The following is a 21,478-nucleotide window of genomic DNA, read 5'->3' as shown; positions in this document are numbered from 1 at the left end:
GTGATGGGAACTTCAAGAAAAGTTGTGTAAATGATGTGAGGATTGTTCCCCACCATACTGATCTTTCATCTCAGACCACATCAGTGCATCTTGGTATAATCCACAGTGACTGATGTATTATCAAAGTTTTCATATGCAGTGGCCTCTGGATTTTTCTCTTAGTCACTTGTCATTTTTATCACAATAGTCCTATCTCAAAATGTCATTCTAAGCCATTCTCTCACTAAGAAACATACTTTCTTCAAGTATATATTGGGTTTATCTACACACAAAACAATGAGTAATGGTGGAGAGATGACAGATTTTATAGTCAGAAGATGTGGCTATGCATTAAACTTCTTTCACTTTTTTATTTCTTTTTTTTTTTTAAGATTTAAAAAATTTATTTATTAGAGAGAGAGATAGCGAGAGACAGCAAGAGCCCCAGGGTTGGGGGAGAGGCCTGACACGGGGTTCGATCCCAGGACCCTGGGATCATGACCTAAGCTGAAGGGAGATGCTTAACCGACTGAGCCACTCAGGCACCCCTGACTTTTTTATTTCTGTCAAGGGGAAATAACTACTTACCTCATCAGGTTTTTGTGAAAATCAAATCACTTCCAAACTATATAAAATGTTAATTGTTTCCATTTTTTGCTATTATTGGCTAATTTGAGAACCATATGTGTCTTTTACAATGCCTGAGTTTCTGAATTTGTTGACTATTTGCAATTGTAATTTTTTCCATTGTGTTAGTTACCACTGTACAGAATATGTTATCCTTCAGATTTGCAAGTAAGAAGTAGTGCAAATAGTTGATATTCTTGCCTTCACTTTTCCCATGTGGTTACTTTTAAACTTAAGGTACTGCATACTGACTTGGGATCAGTATCTTTTATACCAAAGAGCTTTTAATTTTTTTCAGGATCTATGTAATATCTAATACAAGGGACTATTTAGGCACTTCAGGGAAGAGAAAGATTTAAAGGACACTAACCCTAGCCCCCAAGGAGAAATAATGTGAACATTTATGTTCTTTTCTATGTTTTAAAAAATCTGTGTTGTCAAAGGTCTTGAAAGACTGTTTTCCCAGCAAGACTCCTCAGCTGAACAAAAGGCATAAAGTTGTAATATTTCCATTATTGTAGATGTTCATAGCTTTACTAGTAGTGAATGATGAGTTAAGTATTTAATTTGAAGCTTATGATCTGAAGTTGATATACAATTTTAAAACATCCACAGCATTCAACTGTTTGTTCTAATGCCCTGTCTTTGTATTATAAAAAGCCCTAATTGGTTTTATTTTGCATCCTTTTCAAAAGATTTAGGCTTAAATAAAGTCAGGTAGACTCAACTAAACAAGTTTTCCCTGTTAGACTTTTTTTTTTTTTTCTTTTTTCAAGTTTTCTGAAACGAGGAGAAAATCTGGTCATAAACACCTGATGTTCATGTCATTTGTACGTGAACCCATGTTTGTGGTCAACTGAAATTCATATGACATTTGGTTGTTTTTTTCTTGAAAGGAATTTCTGCTTCAGGTAGAAAAGATTCATAACCCGAATTTCTTCTGCTCTAATCGGTTCTAAGGAAGTAAATTGAGGACATGCACACACACACAACACTCTATCTGAATCCAAGCTCTGATTTATGCTTGCAGAATTTCAATAAAATTATTTCTTGTTTTCTGTAGAATTTTGATTGATTAAGGTCATTCTACCCTTAATTTAAGAGGAATGATAAGAACTTTGAAAGGTCAGATTTAAAAGGTTATGAAATTTAAGGGTGACCACTTGATATTTGCTAGTGTTGAAATACAAGTTTATTAGTTTCAGCAGGTATAAGCTGAAAGATGTTGCCTCTTCTATATTGATTAGCTGTTATAAATAAAATTGCAGGAAAAAATCACAGTAATTCAAACAAGAAAAGGTTTTCTGAATGAATAAAAATTCAAAATTCTAGAATATTTTAAAATTAGATTTTACTAATTTTGATAAAATAGTAAAAGTTAGCTAAGAGAAGTCCTTAGAAACCTTAATGAATAGGCAGGAATAATTTATAGTTAGAATATTGATGGTTTACAATTAGGTGACTTCTAAAATTCCTGGTGTGCCTAACAACTTGTTCTAAAATAACTCTTCCCCAGCTTTTCACTTTTAATTCATTGGGTAAGTCCTTTCTTAATAGTAAACAGACAAGTTTCACACAGCTTCAGTCCTGAAATCTATCATATTTTTTGGCAAACGTCAAAAGTTAAGATTTTCCCTTCATATTGCTATATGTTTCTATCATTTGAGTTCACTTTCACCAGCAGAGGAAATCAAAACACAAAACATCATAGTAGAAACTCAGGGCTATAGACAGAGGAGATATTGGGAATGAGGCTGGAGGCCGGAGGCTTCATTGGGGTTTTAACATGATTCTGTCAGAGCTTCTTTTTCACTTTGACCTGAGAGTTGACATCTTGTAGAATCCTTGAAGATGTGTCAGAAAGTTTTAATCAGAGTTAAAATCTTTATATAAGATTACCTAGGAAGGAAATCTTATATCTACCCTTAGTTAAATTATCCTACCCTTATTTTAAGAAAACTTTGAGGCTTGTATAAGGATAAAGTGAGATAATGGGTATGATGAAATGAGATAATGTATATGAATATACTTTATAAAGTATAAAGCACTGGGGTGACTGAGTGGCTCAGTCAGTTAAGCATCTGCCTTTGGCTCAGGTCATGATCCCAGGGTCCTAGGACTGAGCCCCACGTTGGGCTCCCTGCCCAGCAGGGAGCCTGCTTCTCCCTCTCCCTCCATCCCTCCATCAAACCCCCGCCTGGCTCATGCTTGCTCTCTCTTGCTCTCAAATAAATATATAAAATCTTTAAAAAATTAAAAATAAATAAAAATAAACTATAAAGCACTATAGAGATTTATATATTATGAACTGAGCACTGTAATTTTTTTCATAGAGGTGCTTGTTTCTTGTAACACCATTTCCTTTCTTTCACTTAGAAGTGTCAGATTAATGTGGTTAATATTTTTTTAAGGTTTTATTTATTTGAGAGCACGAGTGAGAGAAGGAGCAGAGTGAGAGGGAGAGGGAGAGAGAATCTCTCAAGCAGAACCGGAGCCTGATGTGGGGCTCGATCCCATGATCCCAAGATCATGACCCAAACCAAAACCAAGAGTTGGATGCTCAACCGACTGAGGCACCCAGATGCCCCAAATGTGGTTAATATTTATCAAATACCTAATATGTGCCGATGAAAACCCTATTAATAATTGAAATGCTAATTGTTCTCTGTATTTAAGTAGAATCTATTATTATATCTATTTAGATATTATTTGTTACTTTCTTTTTAAAATTATAGAGGTCATGTATGAATATATTCTCTCTGTAGAAGACTCAAGGATGCCAAGTGATAGAGGGAAAAGTGAGAAACGCTGTCTCCAATACCCCTTCTCTTTCCCTCTCCAGAGGTAGCCAACATTTGGGTCATATCTGTATAGTCTTGTTTTCCTTACATTTACATTCATATATATATGTGCTTTAAAAAAAAAATCAATGGAATTATACTGCAGTTTATAGTTTTCACTTGACAGTAGATCTTGGATAGCTTTCCATGTCAGTATATACAAGTCTTCATTATTTTGGACAAATGCACAGTATTCTAGAATATTATAACATAATTTAAAATGTAAGATCCATGAGAGCAGGAACTCAGTCAGTTTTATATTCTGATATGAGTCTGGTGCCTGGAACAGTAAATAATACTGTTGTGAAAGTGCTTGCCTATCCCTCCCCAAGTGCCTTGAGAATCATTTCCTAGGGGAGATAGCTGGATGTATTTTTGAAGACCACATTTAGTTACATTATCTTCTAGTTTCTAGTGTTGCTGGTGAGAGATATACCAGTTTTATTCTGGTTTTCTGTGCAGGTAACCTGTTTTTGTCTCCCAAAAAGGTTCAAGGACTTCCTCTTCACCTGTAGTGTTCTGATAGTTTATAACAGTGTGTCTAGACAGATGTGGGTTTTTTTTTCACTCATCCTAATCAGCACTCATTGAATCTTTTAAACTGCAAAGACACTCCTTTTTTCAGCTGTGGAAAACATTTTTTCTTCTGTTTTATTGTTTTTTCTCTATCATTCTTCCTCTTCCTTCCTTCTGAGACTCCTCTTGGGTCAGTGTTAAGTTTCTGGATATATCTTCCATGCTTTTTAACCTTTCTCTTTCACTTTCTCATTTCATGGGATTTGGGGCAGGAAGGGAGATAAATAAATATGTTCTATTTGCTATCTCGATCCAGTTTCCTGACATAGTTCCTTTTATCCCATAAGGCTGACTTTTTACAAAATGTCTGTCATTTCATTTGTCTCAACAATCTGTTCCTAAAAGAACGTGAATCATATTTTATAATAATCAATGGAAGGTTGATATTGCTTAATATACTTTTGTTTTACAGTCAGATTTTTTTGAAAGATACCCTCTTTAAAAAAGGTAGTGCCATTTAAAAATTAGACTCCCTTGCCTTGTGCTCTTGGGAGTGAGCCCAGTCACATTAAAAAATGTGTTGGTATCTCAATCACTCATCAGGTCCAGGCAGCTCCAAGTGCTGGTAAAGGCCTTGATGCTTCTCCAGATGTCTGTTCTAAGTGTTAGCTCCAGGTGCAGTAAGCAGAATATTTGGAGCTGGCACATAGATTCTCAACCACTGAGTATGACTACAAATCAAAGTTGTAGGACATTGGTCTTCTAGAATAATGGTTCACAAACGTACTTGAGCATCAGAATCACCTGTGGCACTTTATGAAAATATAAATGTATGGGCCCTCTGTTGGACCTGTCAAATCAAAATCCTGAAGGGAGTGGGGCTGGGCTTCTGCATATCTTTAAAGGCTCTAGAGGTTATGCTGGTATGCAGCCAAGGACGAGAACCACTGTTCTTGGAGACCCTCTGTGTGTATTTTCTCCTCGTGCCTTATTTGGGGGAAAAAAAAAAATATCCAGCATTCTTTGGTACAGATGTGTCATAATTTACTTAACTGGTACCCTCTTGCTAGACATTTAATTTGCTTCTAATTTTCTATTATTACAAATTACTCTAATAGATCTTCTGATATCTATAACTTTGCATACATTTGTGGATATATTCATGAGATAAATTCCAAGAAGTGGAATTGTTCAGGCAAAGGTTATGTGTGTTTGTGAATTTGAGAGAGATGTTTTTTGTCTGTGAAAAGATGCCTTTTAAGTCTTCAGGCATTATGTTCTTAGACTGGAAATATTCTTACATCTTGGAAGTCCTTACATTTTGTTTTCATTTCTAATTAGGCCAGTACTAAGGTGGAAGTGGACATGGAGAAAGCAGAGAGCCTGCAGGTGACAAGAGGAGACTTCCTTGCTTCTTTGGAGAATGATATCAAACCAGTGAGTATGGATATTGAGTGATTCAAGAGAAAAGTAAATGCCATTTTAGTCAATATTCTGTAAGGTTATATCATACATACTTTTAAAAATCAGGAAATCTCAGTACTGGAAGTGTCCAGTGTGAGAAACATTTGCACATTAATGCTGGTGGCTGGGTAATTAATCAGTACTTAATTAAAATTATTTCTCATGATAGGGAGATTGCCATCTCATAACACTTGGTATTGTCAGACTTAATTTTTGCCATTCAGTTGGATGTAAAATTAAATCTCATTTTATTTTTGATTTGCACATCACTGATTACTTATGAAGTTAAGCATCTCTCCATATGTTTATTGGCCATATGAGTGTCTTCTGTGAAATGCTGTTCATGTCTTTTGCCTATTTTTCTGTTGTATTGTTTATTCAATATAAAAGCATGAGTTGCTTTTATATTCTTGACAATAATTATTTGTTGCAAGTATCTCGTTTAAAGACAAAAATCAATTTGTTTTAGCCCTGTCTACTTTATGACTATTGTGACTTTTAAATATAAAATAATTACTTTCAAAAGTTATCGAGCAATGGAAATAATTTAATCTTTTGCTGCTGAGATCTTTAATCTTTTGCTGCTGTCATCCGTAATAGTTACCAAAAATATTAGAGCCCAGCCTAACTGCTTTATGCCAAGATTTTTTTAATGACGAATAATTTGGCCACCAGGAAGGAGAAACTAAGATAACTTACTTAGTTAAGTAATTAATAACTTACTTTTATTTATTGCACGGGTCTGGGGGATAAAACAGAAAATAAAGTGACAGAATATGTAAGGAAGACTGCTACATATGGTTAGACTTGGCCGGGGGGGGTCACTGTTTCCTGGTTCAGGTATCTTGCTCCTGCTGTTGTGAGGCTTGGAGTATATACTTGGAATCATTAAAGACAAAAGCCAGCCAGTCTACATATTTCCTACAGTAGCCATCCAGCCAGTGCTTCCTAGACTCCTCCTTTATAACTTTTTACAGGGCCACTCAGTTCCCATATCCAGAACAGGGAATGATAACTTTCTTCTGTATTCAGGGATCAAAAGACTAGTGTGTGCAAGGACGAGAGGGTGGTCTGCAAAGTGATTTGGTGGCAAAGTAACAGAGTAATGAGACCACTGTATAACGTTAAGAGACAGTATTACAGAGAATGATTTTCTGTGAGGTACAAGTTCTAATGTTAAAATCATTCCATATGTTGGGTAATGAAAAACTGACTTTTTGAGGGATGTGATAATTTTTTAAAATTTGAAATTCTCAAGATAGGTGACCCTTAGATTACGTTGGGTTATGTTTTCTTACTCATTTCTTCACTTGTTAACCTTATGAAAACTCAATTCAATTAAGTCACTAAGTGCTAATGTTACTTTTCTTGGCAGCTGGTTTGTTGGGAGTTACAATGTGAAAGTAGAAGTTGAAAATGAAGAGGGATGTGATTTAAGCTCTAATATGTAGCAAGCACACTTAAGATTATTATTTATAGTAATTGCTTTTATTTCCTTTTTCTCCTCCTTCAGTCTTTCAGTATAGCTGCTCCTTCCTACCTCATTCTAAATCTTATATTTACAAACCTAGGCTTACGTTGCTGCCATTTAACTTATGTCCCCTGCTACCAAGCTGATGTGGACCAGATCTTCTCATTACCATTTCATTTTCCATTTTAATCCGAGACACCTACCGTCAGTGTGAAGATAGTATCTCCGTCTGCTGAGCCAACTGCTTCTAAGTCCATAACCTCTTTTTCTCTTTGTTCTTAACAGAAGGCCACAACCAATGTACTCCTTACAGAAACAAGCACGTTGAAACTACCCTTTCTCAGGGATCATGAGGGCTTGGGCTCTTGTAGAATCTGACCCTAGGATCTATGTTTTACTCCATTAAGTCACCCAAAGTAACTCCTCCACCACTGGGTACAAGGTTAAATGAGAAGTTATAAAATAATGGGTTTTTTGTTTTTCCTTTTCAAGCTTTTTACATTAATATGGGATATTGCTCAACACTTTTAGTGTGTAGAAATTATTACTCATCTTTTGTACCTTTAAGTATTTTAGTTTGTATACTAACACTCAAAATGCTTTAAATTATCCTTTTCCTCCATAGGCATTTGGCACAAACCAAGAGGATTATGCAAGTTACATTATGAATGGTATTATCAAATGGGGTGATCCAGTTACACGAGTTCTAGAAGATGGGGAGCTGCTGGTTCAGCAGACTAAAAATAGTGACCGCACGCCACTGGTTAGCGTCCTTTTGGAAGGTAAGAAAGAATGAGGAGATGGCATTAAAAGTAAGAAAAAAAAAACTTTTGGAAAGTTATTTAGCACATTCCAGAAAAATGAATTATTTTCCGTTCTAAATCTATTCATAATCTAAAAATAGTAATCCAGTCTATGTATAAATATTGTGCATAAATTAAAATTTTCTTGGGGTAGAATGTTACTGATGAATGATAGCAACTAGTTTTCTTGTGGGATTGTATCTAAATTTCTGTTACTTAATAGACTGTATGCTACCACAGAGTACTTGAGTTAATTAAATAAATATCCACTGAGTGCTATGTTATATAATAGACAGTACATAGTACTCGATTCAATTAAATAAGTATTCATTGAGTAAAATGTTTTAGGCATTGAACCGGTTGCTGGGGATACAAAGACATTCACAGAGTTCAGTCTGGTCAGGAAAAAAAGACACGTAAACAAATTCTTAACTACAGTATATATGTGTAAAGGTGTATGTGAATGCAAGTCATTTTGCCCAGGGATGATCAAAGAAAGCTAAAGGTGGTGTTTAATTTTAGACTTTGAAGGATTAGTTAGAATTTTACCAAGTAGACGGAAAGGCAGGGACATTCTATTCCCTAGTTACTTGTTTACAGTTATGATTAGTACAACAGAAAGATTTGGTGAGTCCACATGACAGAGGAATCTAACTCCTTCCAAAGTCTGCGAGTGAGGGCCTCCTGAAACACATTAAGCCAAGACCTGAAGGATGAGGAGAAGCTGGCCCAGCAAAGGAATTGGGGAAGATTTCTAGCTAGAGGGACTAGCATGTGAAAAAGGCCTGGGCGGGAAGGGGATTGAAACAGAAAGGGACATTGGCTAGACATGAAACTGAAGAAGTAGACAGGAGCCATTGGTAACATAGCCTTGTAGACCATATTAAAGATTCAGTCTCTGTCTGAGGGGCAATGGAAGCCATTTGTAGGGTTTTAAGCAGTGAAGTGACATGATAAGATTTGTATTTTCAAAACATCATGACTGCTTTGTGGTAGAGAATAGATTGGAGGGTCAGAAAAGATACAGGAGAAACCAATGGTTAGAAGCAGCTGCATTAATGCATCTTTTTTTTTTTTTAAGATTTTATTTATTGGGCGCCTGGGTGGCTCAGTTGGTTAAGCGACTGCCTTCGGCTCAGGTCATGATCCTGGAGTCCTGAGATTGAGTCCCGCATCGGGCTCCCTGCTCAGCGGGGACTCTGCTTCTCCCTCTGACCCTCCCTCCTCTCATGTGCTCTCTCTCTCACTCTCATTCTCACTCAAGTAAAATCTTTAAAAAATAAGAAAGATTTTATTTATTTGAGAGAGAGAGAGCATGAGAGGGGGAGGGTCAGAGGGAGAAGCAGACTCCCCACTGAGCAGGGAGGGAGCCCGATGCAGGACTCGATCCCGGGACTCCAGGATCATGACCTGAGCTGAAAGCAGACACTTAACCAACTGAGCCACCCAGGCGCCCAAGTAGACCATTTTGAGAAATATGTAGGAGAGAGAATAAAAGAGACTTCATTATTATTATTATTAATTATTAATCATAATTAAGCTAACATTCTTTGGACTGTTATTTGCTAGTCACCCTATTGGCACTTTACACTTATTATCTTATTTAAACCCCACTTCAATCCTCTGAGGGCAGATGCTTCTGTTAGGTCTATTTGGTAGATGGGGAAGCTAAACTTAGAAATATTAAGTAACTAGATTGAATATGAGGAAGAGTTATCAAATCGCCAGGTTTCTACACGACCTGGTAAATGGTGCTGTTCACTAAGATTGGGAACACTAGTGGAGAAGAACATTTCAGGAAGAAAGATTATGAGTTCAGTTTTGGATATGTTGAGTTTGAGGTTCCTATAGGATAATTGAATTGGAAATGTTGAGCAGCCCATTGGATATGTGTGCTCAGAAGAGAGGTCTGGCTGGCAATAACATTCATGAGTGTCTGTATATAGACTGTTGAATCCATAGGAGTTGGGTGAGGTTACTTACAGAAGGGGTGTAAGTTGAAAAGAAAAGGGGGCCTAGAACTGATCTCTGAGGTGTGTCAACATTTAAAAACCAAGTAGATCAGGAAGAGTTGACAAAGGAGACTGAGCAAGAGGTAAGAGGGAGAGAAAGAGAAGGAGCTATCACAGAAGTCAAGAAAAGTATTTTTAAAAAAGAGGAGTTATCCATTGTATCAAATATTCCTAAGAAGCCAACAGATAAAGTGTCTGTTGGATTTGGTGATGTGGAGGTCATTGGTGACCCAGATGGGAGCCTGTTCCATGTAATGGCAATGGAAGCCAGAGGGTTGGTTTGAGGATGGAGGGAAAATGAAAAGTGAAGGTGGTCAGCATAGATAATTATTTAGAGAAGTTTCATTTTGAAGGGAGAAGGAGCGGTGTTGAGGGGTGTGAGCCCAGGAAGAGTTTTTTGCTTTGTTTATTAAACTGTTAGGTAGACTAAAGCATGCTGAGATGCTGTTGGACAGACCGTAGGGAAGAGCAAGAGATAGAACAAATGGGGAAGAGGATTCAGTCAGTGTCAGGTTCCTGAGAAGATGGGAAGGAAGAATTGGTTGGTTTATGGATGGAAGAGAAGGGAAAGAGGAGATGTTCAAATACAGATACGTTTATAGATTTGGTTGCCTTTATGAGAAGGCCTAACTAAATCTTTAAAATTTTAGCTTTTTAAGTCACATTTGCTTCAATAAGGCATTTTTTCCCTGCCCCCAATGTCATCTCCTAAGAACATCATATTTTTTTTTTTTTTTTTAAGATTTTATTTATTTATTTGAGAGAGAGAGAATGAGAGACAGAGAGCACGAGAGGGAAGAGGGCAGAGGGAGAAGCAGACCCCCCGCCGAGCAGGGAGCCCGACGCGGGACTCGATCCCGGGACTCCAGGATCATGACCTGAGCCGAAGGCAGTCGCTCAACCAACTGAGCCACCCAGGCGCCCCGAACATCATATTTTTTTTGTTAGACATATGATTTGGTGGAACTAATAATATGAGTACGGATATGCATTTGAATGCATTTTTTTTTTTTTAAGAAACAAAACCCTTGCATTTTATATATTTAGCCAGAAGTTTGAAAGATTAAGACTGTGAGAAAGAAAGAAGGAATGTATTTCATCATACCTTTCAGAAATGCTAATCAGTTCATTAAGTTTAGTTGCTAATAAATAAGAGAAAACATGTCTGCTATGAAATTGTGTCAGGAAATGTTAATGAGCAACTAGTTGAGACCTCAGTACATTGTGGATAAACGTTTAAACTTGTCTTATTCCCCTTTGCTTAGGTTGGCTTTTTTCCCCTGACGTGCTCCTATCTTTATGCAGGCCCTCCTCATAGTGGGAAGACTGCTTTAGCAGCGAAGATTGCAGAGGAATCCAACTTCCCCTTCATCAAGATCTGTTCTCCTGATAAAATGATTGGCTTTTCTGAGACAGCCAAGTGTCAGGCCATGAAGAAGGTATCAAGATTTTTACTTTCATTTTAATCTCCTATCTCTTAGATACGTGTGTGTACACATGTACCTGTATATCTATCTTTGTACATGTACATATGTAAAAGCCATAGCAACTATATTCTTCTCAAGTGGAACTAAATTATCAGCAGAATTTGGGAGGAAACAATCATTGTTTTAGGTAGATTTAACTTTGTATTGCATTCTTATTAGCATTTTTTAATCTTCCAAATTATGTGGTTTTTTTTAAAGATTTATTTGAGAGAGAGCGAATGAGTGGGGGGAGGGGCAGAGAGAGAGAGAGAGAGAAGCAGACTCCCCACTGAACAGGGAACCCGATTTGGGGCTTGATCCCAGGACCCTGAGATCATGACCTGAGCCGAAGGCAGATGCTTAACCAACTGAGCCACCCAGGTGCCCCCAAATTATGTTTTGTTTAATACATATTACAGTTAATTTTCATTTCTTAAGTTTGTATTGACTTGATTGAAAGAAAGATCAAGTTAAAAGTATTTGAGTAGAGGGACACTTGGGTGGCTCAGTCGGTTAAGCATCCCACTCTTGATTTCTGCTGAGGTCATGATCTCAGGGTCCTGGGATTGAACCCTGCGTTGGGCTCTGCACTCAGCGCAGAGTCTGCTTGTACCTCTCTCCCTTTGCTCCTCCTCTTGTTCACTTTCTCTCTCTCTCTCTCTCTCTGTGTCCCTCTAAAATAAATAAATCTTTTTTTTTTAAAAAGTATTTGAGTAGAGTGGAGCAAACTCACTTAGGATTTTTTTTTTTTTAAATATTTTATTTATTTATTCATGAGAGACAGAGAGAGAGAGGCAGAGGGAGAAGCAGGCTCCCAAGGAGCAGGGAGCCCGATGCGGGACTCGATCCCAGGACCCTGGGATCATGACCTGAGCCGAAGGCAGACGCTTAACCGTCTGAGCCACCCAGGCACCCTAGGATTTTTTTTTTTTTTTTTAATCAGTGTACAAAATCGCACTGTTTAGGGTCAATTAGGTTGACTTTGTAGTTTGGAAAAGAACAGAGGTACATCTTTGGAAAGATATTCTCAAAACCCCTACAAAGGGATGATGGTCCTTTAGGACAATCAGAGTTTGCTTGTCAACTTAACACAGCCCTCATCCTTCTTCCTATCTCTAAGTGCCATTTGTCACCTTCTTAATGCAGCTGCTTTGAACCGTCAGGGAAAGTTAGAGCAACATAGAATAGAATCCTAGAGCTGAAAGGACTCTAAGGCCATCTGGTCCATCTCTCTTACATTCAAGCAAGTGCCATGTATGGCTTCTAGGATAGTAAGTGGCTACTCTTTAAAAACAACAAAAGTCACTGATGAAGATGTAATGACTGTTTCATGTCACTTGGTAGCCTGTGTTCCCAGATATTCTGATTTGGTATACTCCCAGACAGTGAAGAAGTTATTTTTTTTCTATCTAGTTGAAGTATTTCTTTTACTTAAATCCGATTTTTCATGCTTGATCTTTCATAGATATAAACTGACTGTTAAAGAGATGTGGGAAAATCAGAATCCGAGAAAAGAGCTTTGAGAATTGGGGTGCTGTCTAATAAAGACAGCTCTGGAATTCTTTAACCTTGCTCCTAGGCCCCCACTTTATAAAGATAGAGGATACAGTTACTTTAGGTTTTTTTAAGGGAAGAGGCTGAAGAGGAAAGATAATATTTTAAAATAAGCAGACTCCAAAAAAATGTAAGTTTGAGAAGTTAGCTTCTTATTTGTGCAGATGGCAGAAGACTGTTCGAGTACCATGCTTGAAATGGATGGAGGGGGCAGAGCTTGAACCAGGATTCTTGTCCTGTACACTGTACCATCAAGACAAATATTCTATGGGGTGCCTGGGTGGCTCAGTTGGTTAAGCATCTGCCTTTGGCTAAGGTCATGATCCCAGCGTCCTGTGGCGGGCTTCCTGCCCAGTGGGGAGTCTGCTTATCCCTCTCTCTCTCCCTCTGCCCCTCCCCCTGCTTGTACTCTCTCTCAAAATAAAATAAATAAAATCTTTTTAAAAAGATAAATATTCTATATAAAAGCCTTTGAAGTTGAGTGTGAAAGAGAGGAAAATGTTGCCAGACAGAAAAAGAACTTAAATATCATAGTCCGTTTATCTGTGTCTGAGGTGAAACCAGTAGTATCTCTCCTTCTGGGGAAAATCTAGACAGAATCACTAGAACCAGTAACTTCCTTAATGTAGGTGGGGGTGGCTTTTCTTTGTTTTTTTCCCCCTCTGAGGGAACATAAACTTCCTCTGGTGAAACTTTAAATAATAGCCCTTGGAATCTGTGGCCAGTGAATGTAGCATTTAATTGAACAGCTAATTCTGTTCGCATTTCCCTAACTCCCATCTATTCCTTGTACTTGCTCAAAAGTAGTAGTCTTCCTTGCAGATGGTAAATTACTGCATTGCTTTTCACCAGCTGCCAGCTTCTACCTCAGATGTCCTCTGAGATGTGGGTGGAATGGTCCTAGTTTTTCTATAAAGTTTTAAAAAAGCACTTTAGGCTCCTACAGATCAAAGCTGCTTTGTAAGTGTGAGATATTATCATTTTTATTATTTTAATCTCTTGCAAATTGACTTGAGGGGGGAAGGTAATGTGTGCTGGGTTTAGAGGCTTAAATGGTTAAATTAATGGCTTAATAACTTATGATTTAATCTTTAAATTGTTAAAGCCTTTCAAGGTAGACTTTTAGATGAGTGGACGGCTAAGGAATAGAAAAATAAGTGTCTATACAAGCTTATTCAAAATTGTTTCGATTCATGATTCACTGTCTGGATCATCCATGTACCCTTAAAGTTACAAAAATTATTTCCATGTCACCAGTATAATAAATTCATATTAGACTTTTTGGTTTTCTCGGGGGAAAAAAAAAAGTCATTCCCTTTAACTAAGTACAGTAACAGAAAAAAGAATGAGGCATAGGTGTCTTAGAAATATATTAGAAATATTGCAAAATCTTTCCCTGCCAGTAGTTTTCACATTGTTGCCTAATGATAGGTTGACAAAAGCCTGCGGGCTCAAACCAGTCTAAAGGTGCTAAGTCTTCCAGGCTGCTTTTGAAAATGAAAATGCCATTCCTCAGTACTTCTAGCCTACCTCCCACTGCTGTTCTCTTCCCTTCATTTTTAGTGTTAGGATAGTAAGATATTTTCTTTCTTTCTTTTTTTCAGAGCACAAATAATCTATAATTTTTTATCAATTCTGGAAAGACATTTCTTTCCTTTTACGTGCTGCTCCTCCTCAAAGATGCAGCTTTTCTAATCACAAAAATAATTTTAAAAATATAGAAAAGAGCACAGAAGAAAAAAAAAAAGGACTCCATATTTGTCCTTCAGTTTTCTTCTATACTCAGACACACACACACTGTTTATTGGGGATCACATTGGACATACTGTTTTAAACATACTTTTTTCACTTAATATATTATGGCTTTTTTTTTTTTTTCAGTGTCGTTAAAATGTATTTCAGTATTACGTTAATAGCTGTATAGTATTCGTTTAAACATTCCCCTTTTGCTGAACATTTAGTTTGTTTCCAGGTTTTTTCACAATTAAAAAAAATATTCTGTAGAACCACCAAACTAGGGAAATCACTACTCCCCATTTTCTTACTAGATTTTTCTAAGAGTAGCATCATATTTTAATGGCTCAGAACTTGGGCTTAGGTTTCAGATAGATCTGCCTTTGAATCCCAGCTCCACCACACTTACCAGGCCTTATAGTCACTTAACCTATAAGCCTCTGTTTTGTCGCCTATGAAATGAAGATAATATTCAGAATTAAATGAGATGATAATCTATGTAGAGTATCATGCAGTGCCTTGGGATATCATATGTGCTCAGTAAAGTGTAGTGGTTATTTTTACATATCATTAATACTGTATATACATTTCCGGTTACTTCCTTAGGATAAATTCTCAGAATTGGGATTGCTAAAGTAAAAACATTAATATTTTGAAGATTTTTGATAAATATTGGTATCAAAACTCTTATGTAAAAATACTGCTGATTTATAAAGTCCACCTCTTCAAAAAGTTATACTGATTTACACTCGCAGCCCCATCATGTGAGTGAATGTCCATTGCCTTGGACACTCACCCATACTTGATGTTATTAAAATTTTTTTTTTTTTGCCAGGGTGCCCGGCTGGCTCAGTCGATGGAGTATGTGCCTCTTGATCTCGGGGTTGTGGGTTCAAGCTCCATGTCGGGTGTAGAGATTACTTGAAAATAAAATCTTTAACAATTAATTAAAATCTTTTTTGCCAATTTGAGAGGTAAAAGATTAGCATTTAAAATTATTTCTTCAACTACATTTTAATGACTAAGTGCTCAAGTTAAAAGATTTTTTAAGTGTTTTGTAATGGCAATAGTTGGTGAAACTCAGAAATATTATAATTTCATATAATTTAACACATTAATTTTTGTTAAAGAGAGGTGGTCTGATTTGTTGATTCATAGAACATCTTTATATACCATTTTATTACTTAAACCAAGAGGTAAGAGTTTTTGTTAGTAGAGAGGGTCATTCGGCTTGCTTTAATGAGTATCTTAGATTTAATTACAACTAATTGTAATTAAGCTATTGCTTCTTGTTCACATATGGATGGTGCTAAAATACATGAAAGTGGTTTATTTTCAATTAATTTAAATTTTACCTTGTACTTCTCTTAATTTGCTTAATAAATCCTTTCTCCATGGATAAACTCCTCAACACTACCATTATCCTCACATTGGGGGGTGGGGTGGGCGGAGATACCATATGTTCCATTAAGATGTTTGAAGTGTTTACAGATCATCTTCTCCCCCATTTTATGTTTGTTTCCCAACTCCATTCTATTTTTAAATTTCAGTTCCTTTATCCATATAAACATCTATATTTTTTTAAAAATCTATTTTACTAGTTCTATTAGTGCCATTAAATGAACAAAAGAACAAAATGATAGAGTTTGATTTTAACTAATTACCTAATCTTGATGCTTTCTGAGTACACAATCAGTACAGAGATGAAATAGAACAATCCGATGTGACTAAATTGTTCGAACAAAATTAAGTAGGAATATCAGTGATTTATAAAACTACTCATTAATAACGTAGTCTTGTTTTTAAAGGACTGAAAATTATTGGAAGAAATTTTCCTTTCCACTAGCTTTGCAGGAAGGAAATAATCTTCTTTGAATATCCTCCTGTAAATCCCACTGCAAATTGTAGTCTGTACAGAACAGAATCATGGTGCCTAATCCTCCTCTTTTCATGGTTTAGTCCATACAAAGAGCAGAGCTGGAAATTGGATCTTTTGACAGCAGTTACTAAGCAACAGAATTTGGATGTTTTTGGTTAACATCCTAATATATCATGTAGCTGATTTGTCGAAGTCTGTGCATGTATTAACTGAGAGAAGTGGACACTCCAGAAGTGCCTACTGGTCCTCATAGGGCTGGGGGGTAGGCGCGTGTTGTTTTGTTTAATACACTTTGTCTTTTGGCGTTTGTATCTCTTCGGCACACAAAGGAGGATGGTGCAACCTTTAGTAGAACTTTCAGACCTTGTGACTTTTTATATTATTAAGAATACCCCACTCTGTGGTTTGTGTTATGTGAAAAATGTAAGAATTTTTCCTGAAAAGCAGGGAGAACAAATGAGGGATTTTAAGGTCATTCCAGGAAGCTTTAGTGCTTTGCCAAAAGTTTAGGTCCACTTCCTGAGGCAGTTTCATTAGAAGACAGCTAATGTTTGCTTGGTCTACTCCCAAGTTATTTTTAGAAACTAGAGATTATTACTGATAGCACCGATTTGAATTTGCTCATTTACGTTTTTATATGCTACCAAATATGATTAGGGTATGCTTTCAACTAATTGCTGACAGATTTACTGCATTAGGGATTTTCTAAGTCATCAGATTCCTACTGTCATCAGATTCCTAACTAGGTATTTCACGCCAGCCACTTCGGAATTGAGATGAACTCTTTCAGCCTCAGAAGAACCAGAGAATTTGGCTTCACTTACCTCAGAGCACTAACGAGTTTATAGAAAATGGAGGACGGAATCCACTTAGAACATGCTTTGCTGTGGTTTGTGATTCTGAAAGGCTGGGATTAACATGGAGCTAATGCTGGCGTGTTCCCATTTGTATTCATGTAGACTCCAGAATCGGCAGCTGCTGCCCCTCCCCTGCACACAGGTGGCTGCTAGCTTGTCTGTAGATTCCAGGAGTGGGCTCTGTGCCTAGAGAGCTTGCAGTGGCCTTGAGGACCATATTCAGACCTGCCCCAACCCCTGTGTGGCAGGAGCCCCGTGCCTCCCTTTCCTCCCTGCTTGCGTGGTGCATCCAGCATGTTCTTGCCTTCAGCCCAGTCTTCTCACATTTTAGTTTGTCTTTCATGACCTAGTACCTGCCTTTGCACACAAGAGGGGTGGTACCAGAGAGCAGAAATAGACTGTGGGATTCTGTGTTTTCTAGAGATCCTATTCGTCTTCTAGAATAGACCTCTCATTATGTCCATGATGATGGAAGGCCACTCTTTCACACACTTTTTCTTTCTTCAGTTCTTCAGATTCTTTTTCTTTAGCCTTCTCTTTCAGATTTTTCACTGGACTGTAAGACTACATGCATTGATAATTTTACCTGCCCTACAGGAAACGTCCTGATAAAACTAGGTGACCAGACACATTGCAATTTGCTTTGAGCAATCCTGGTTTTTACCTGTTATTCCAGCATTATTTATTTTTTTTTTTTTTTTAAGATTTTATTTATTTATTTGACAGAGAGAGACACAGCGAGAGCGGGAACACAAGCAGGGGGAGTGGGAGAGGGAGAAGCAGGCTTCCCGCCGAGCAGGGAGCCCGACGTGGGACTCGATCCCAGGACCTTGGGATCATGACCTGAGCCGAAGGCAGTCGCTCAACCAACTGAGCCACCCAGGTGCCCCTATTCCAGCATTATTAACAGCGCCCCCCCTTTCATATGTCCTGGTTTGCATGATAACTATTTATCTGATCCCCAGCTGGTAACCTCTCCAACAAGAAAAGGCTTAAGAATCATACATTTATCTTACTAAATGAGAGGATCTGAATTTAAATTGATTTTTAAAGAGTCTTTGGCATACCTCCACTAGCTCCAGCTTCAGCCCACCTGCCTAACTGTCGTTTGGCGTCGTTTGATCTGGAGCAGGCACTGTGTCTGCCGGGTGCTGTTAGCAGGGGCAGGTTTGGCACTTCGGTTATAGTGGGCAGTTTGTACAATTTTATTTTTTTCTGCATCTTTCTTTCTGGTACTTCGCCTCCTTTTTGGGTTTATCTACCTAAAGTTATGGTAGAACTTCCCAGCTCACCATGTAAATCTCTCACTTACATTTTCACCTGGCAGCTAATCACACGTACTTGCCACACCAATCTGAGCGTCTTCTTAGTGAACGTTGGGCTGGGGCCTGGGCCAGAGGGTGAGGAGTGGAAGGGGCTGAGGAGCCTAGGCGGAAAACAAGGATCCAGAGGAAGAATGGTGACCTTATATTACACTAGTGACTAGGTAAGGTAAAGAATTATATGTGTAAGAAGTGAAAGGGGTGTGTGTATTTAAATTAGAGCAGAGTTGCTACCCAAAGGAGTTTCAGTTGACCTGTCAACTGAAACTGGTCAAGTTACAACTGGAATTGCACAGTCTTTGTCATGGTTAGTAGGTTGTTAAGAGAGTTAGCCCTGAGTGCTCCTCTCCTCATGATAGTAATTAGTACATTAAGAGCTGTCTGTAAAAAAAAAAAAAAAAAAAACAAAAAACTAAAATAAAAGAATGCCGTAGGTACTTTTCTTCTCAAATCTTATAGGTAAATCATGCAGTCAGCTATGAAGTGATTTATAATGCTTCATGAACACAGTATCTGAGATAAATTGGTGAAACAGCGTACAGTTTATCATTAGTTTTGACCCCAGCAAACTGAGTTCCTGTAGCCATGTAAGCTCTGTACTCTCCTTGAGAAGGGAGAAGGGCTGACTCGGGAAAAATGGAGTACTGCAAATAGCCAGTCCACCATCCCGGGCCCCTGTGGCTCTAATCCACCCTAGTACAGCCTGACAGATGGAATTACATGCTTGCATCAGAGCCTTTAGTAGAATTCTGAGAAATGATTTGAAGAGCAAACATTATTTTCAGTGACTCCTTAACATCACCGGAATTTATAGGATACCACATTGACTGCTATCTTGGTCCAGTCTTCAAAAAAAACATAGCCAAGAACCACTGTGAAACTACTTCTAAACTTTTCTCCTGTCTTGTATTCACCAACTCAAAGCTTGATCATTATGTATCAAGAGGCTGAAATGTCCCATTTTTCTTCTCTTTTTTGGGGGGGTAGGTGATACAGAGAGAGGTAAAGGGCTCTTCTTTCCCTGCTCTTTACATGTACCTATGATCCATCGCCAAACCAGCTTCTCTTCTGTCCTCTATTTCAGTAGCCAAACCAGAAAGAACCCTCAACTCTAGTTTCTTCCTCATTACCACACCCATTCATCACCAAGTCCTTTCAGTTCTGCCTCCTAAATATCTCTAGAATCCATCCATTTATCAGAACACCCATTCCCCTTCCCACCTCCAGACCACATTATCTTTCACCTGGGGTTCTAAAGTATTAAACAATGATTAATTACTTCCCTCTGATGCTTTTTGTGTATCAGCGAGAAAAATGTTTCTAAATCATAAACCTGACGTGGTAGTGCATTGTTTCAAATCCTTTAGTGGCTTTTTATTGCCTTTATAATAAAATTTCAACTGGTATGAAATTTTTAAGACCCTCCGTGTCCAGGCTCTTTTGTTACCTCTTCTGCTTCATCTCTCACCTACCATTCCCCACGCATACCACACTAACACCTCTTCATTTTAATTCTTTTTTTTTTTTTAAAGATTTTATTTATTTATTTGACAGAGAGAGACACAGTGAGAGAGGGAACACAAGCAGGGGGAGTGGGAGAGGGAGAAGCAGGCTTCCCGCGGAGCAGGGAGCCCGATGTAGGGCTCGATCCCAGGACCCTGGGATCATGACCTGAGCCGAAGGCAGACGCTTAATGACTGAGCCACCCAGGTGCCCCTCTTCATTTTAATTTTTATTGACTATATGTCAGTTCCTACAGTGCTCCTGAATTTTCTCGCTCTGAGCCTCCTAATCTAATATTCAGTGCACTCTGCTTGAAACACTTTCTTCCCCATTTTCCACTGATTGTTTATCCTTCGGATCTCAGCTTAAATGCCACTTCCTAAATTTAGGATACCAGCATTGACTCCGTAATCCTCCATGTTGGTTAGGATAGGCTAAGTTTTGCTGCAATAAGGAGCAACCCCCAAATCTCAGTGGCTTAACATAACAAAGTTTATTTCTTGCTCATACTACATGTCCATCATGGCTCAGAGGAGGAGCTCTGCTCATTGTAGCTTCTCAGAGACTCAAACTAACACATAATAGAAGCTCCCTCTCACATGTGAGATCATGATAGCCAAAGCAGGATAAAGGGAATATGGTGAACCATGCAGTAGCTCTAAAGCTCCTTTTAGAAAATGATGTATATTCAGTCATATTTCATTAGCTGAAGCAAGCCCCATAGTCATCCCTGCCTTGAGAGGGGGTGGGGAACTACAATCCTACCACATGCTAGAAAGAAAATCAGTATATGTGTGGGTATCCCCAACGACTGCCACAGCTCTTTTGTGTACACACTACCATCTCATCTTGTATTTCCTCCAGCATAGTAGTGTCATGCTTTATTATGGTTACCTGTGACCTATTTCCCCTACTCCAAGCTTTGGGAAGGTATGATCATATTTGTCTCATTCATTACTCTCTCCATTGCCTTCATTGATGCTTAACATGTAATGGCAATTCGAAAATATTTGTAACACTCCGAGATTTGGTATTTAGCCTGTTATTCTTTTACTTCTGCCATTTCTCCTTGAGGTCTCTTCCCCTCTCATGGTTTCAGCGTCACTGCCCGGAAGGTGAGCTCCATACCCTGACTTCAGTCATATGTCTCCAGCTACTCACTTGATATTTCTCCTTGAATATAAAATGCATATTTATGGGGTGCGTGGGTGGCTCAGTCGGTTAAGCATCTGCCTTGGGCTCAGGTCATGATCCCAGGGTGCTGGGATCAAGCTTCGCATCGGGCTCCCTGCTCAGTGGAGAGTCTGCTTCTCCCTCTCCCTCTACCCCTTCCCTCTGCTCATGCACTCGCTCTCTGTCTCTCAAATAAATAAAATCTTTAAAAAACAAAATAAAATGCATATTTATTCTTGCAGTCAATATTTATTGATTACTTTCTGGTAAGGCATTAT

General features: G+C 38.1%; 1 protein-coding gene across 1 annotated transcript in view; it reads left to right on the top strand.

Moving 5' to 3' along the window:
• Window positions 1–21,478, top strand: part of NSF (N-ethylmaleimide sensitive factor, vesicle fusing ATPase) — a 141,773-nt gene that overhangs the window by 87,765 nt on the left and 32,530 nt on the right. Inside the window, exons 13-15 of the mRNA XM_021678482.2 lie at window positions 5,304–5,399; window positions 7,523–7,679; window positions 11,018–11,151. Of these exons, the coding sequence (XP_021534157.1) occupies window positions 5,304–5,399; window positions 7,523–7,679; window positions 11,018–11,151 (387 nt within the window). The remainder of the gene's footprint in view (window positions 1–5,303; window positions 5,400–7,522; window positions 7,680–11,017; window positions 11,152–21,478) is intronic.

The sequence above is a fragment of the Neomonachus schauinslandi genome, chromosome 15 (genome assembly GCF_002201575.2).
Source record: "Neomonachus schauinslandi chromosome 15, ASM220157v2, whole genome shotgun sequence".
NCBI lineage: Eukaryota > Metazoa > Chordata > Mammalia > Carnivora > Phocidae > Neomonachus > Neomonachus schauinslandi.
This window is presented reverse-complemented; position numbering and strand designations above follow the sequence as displayed.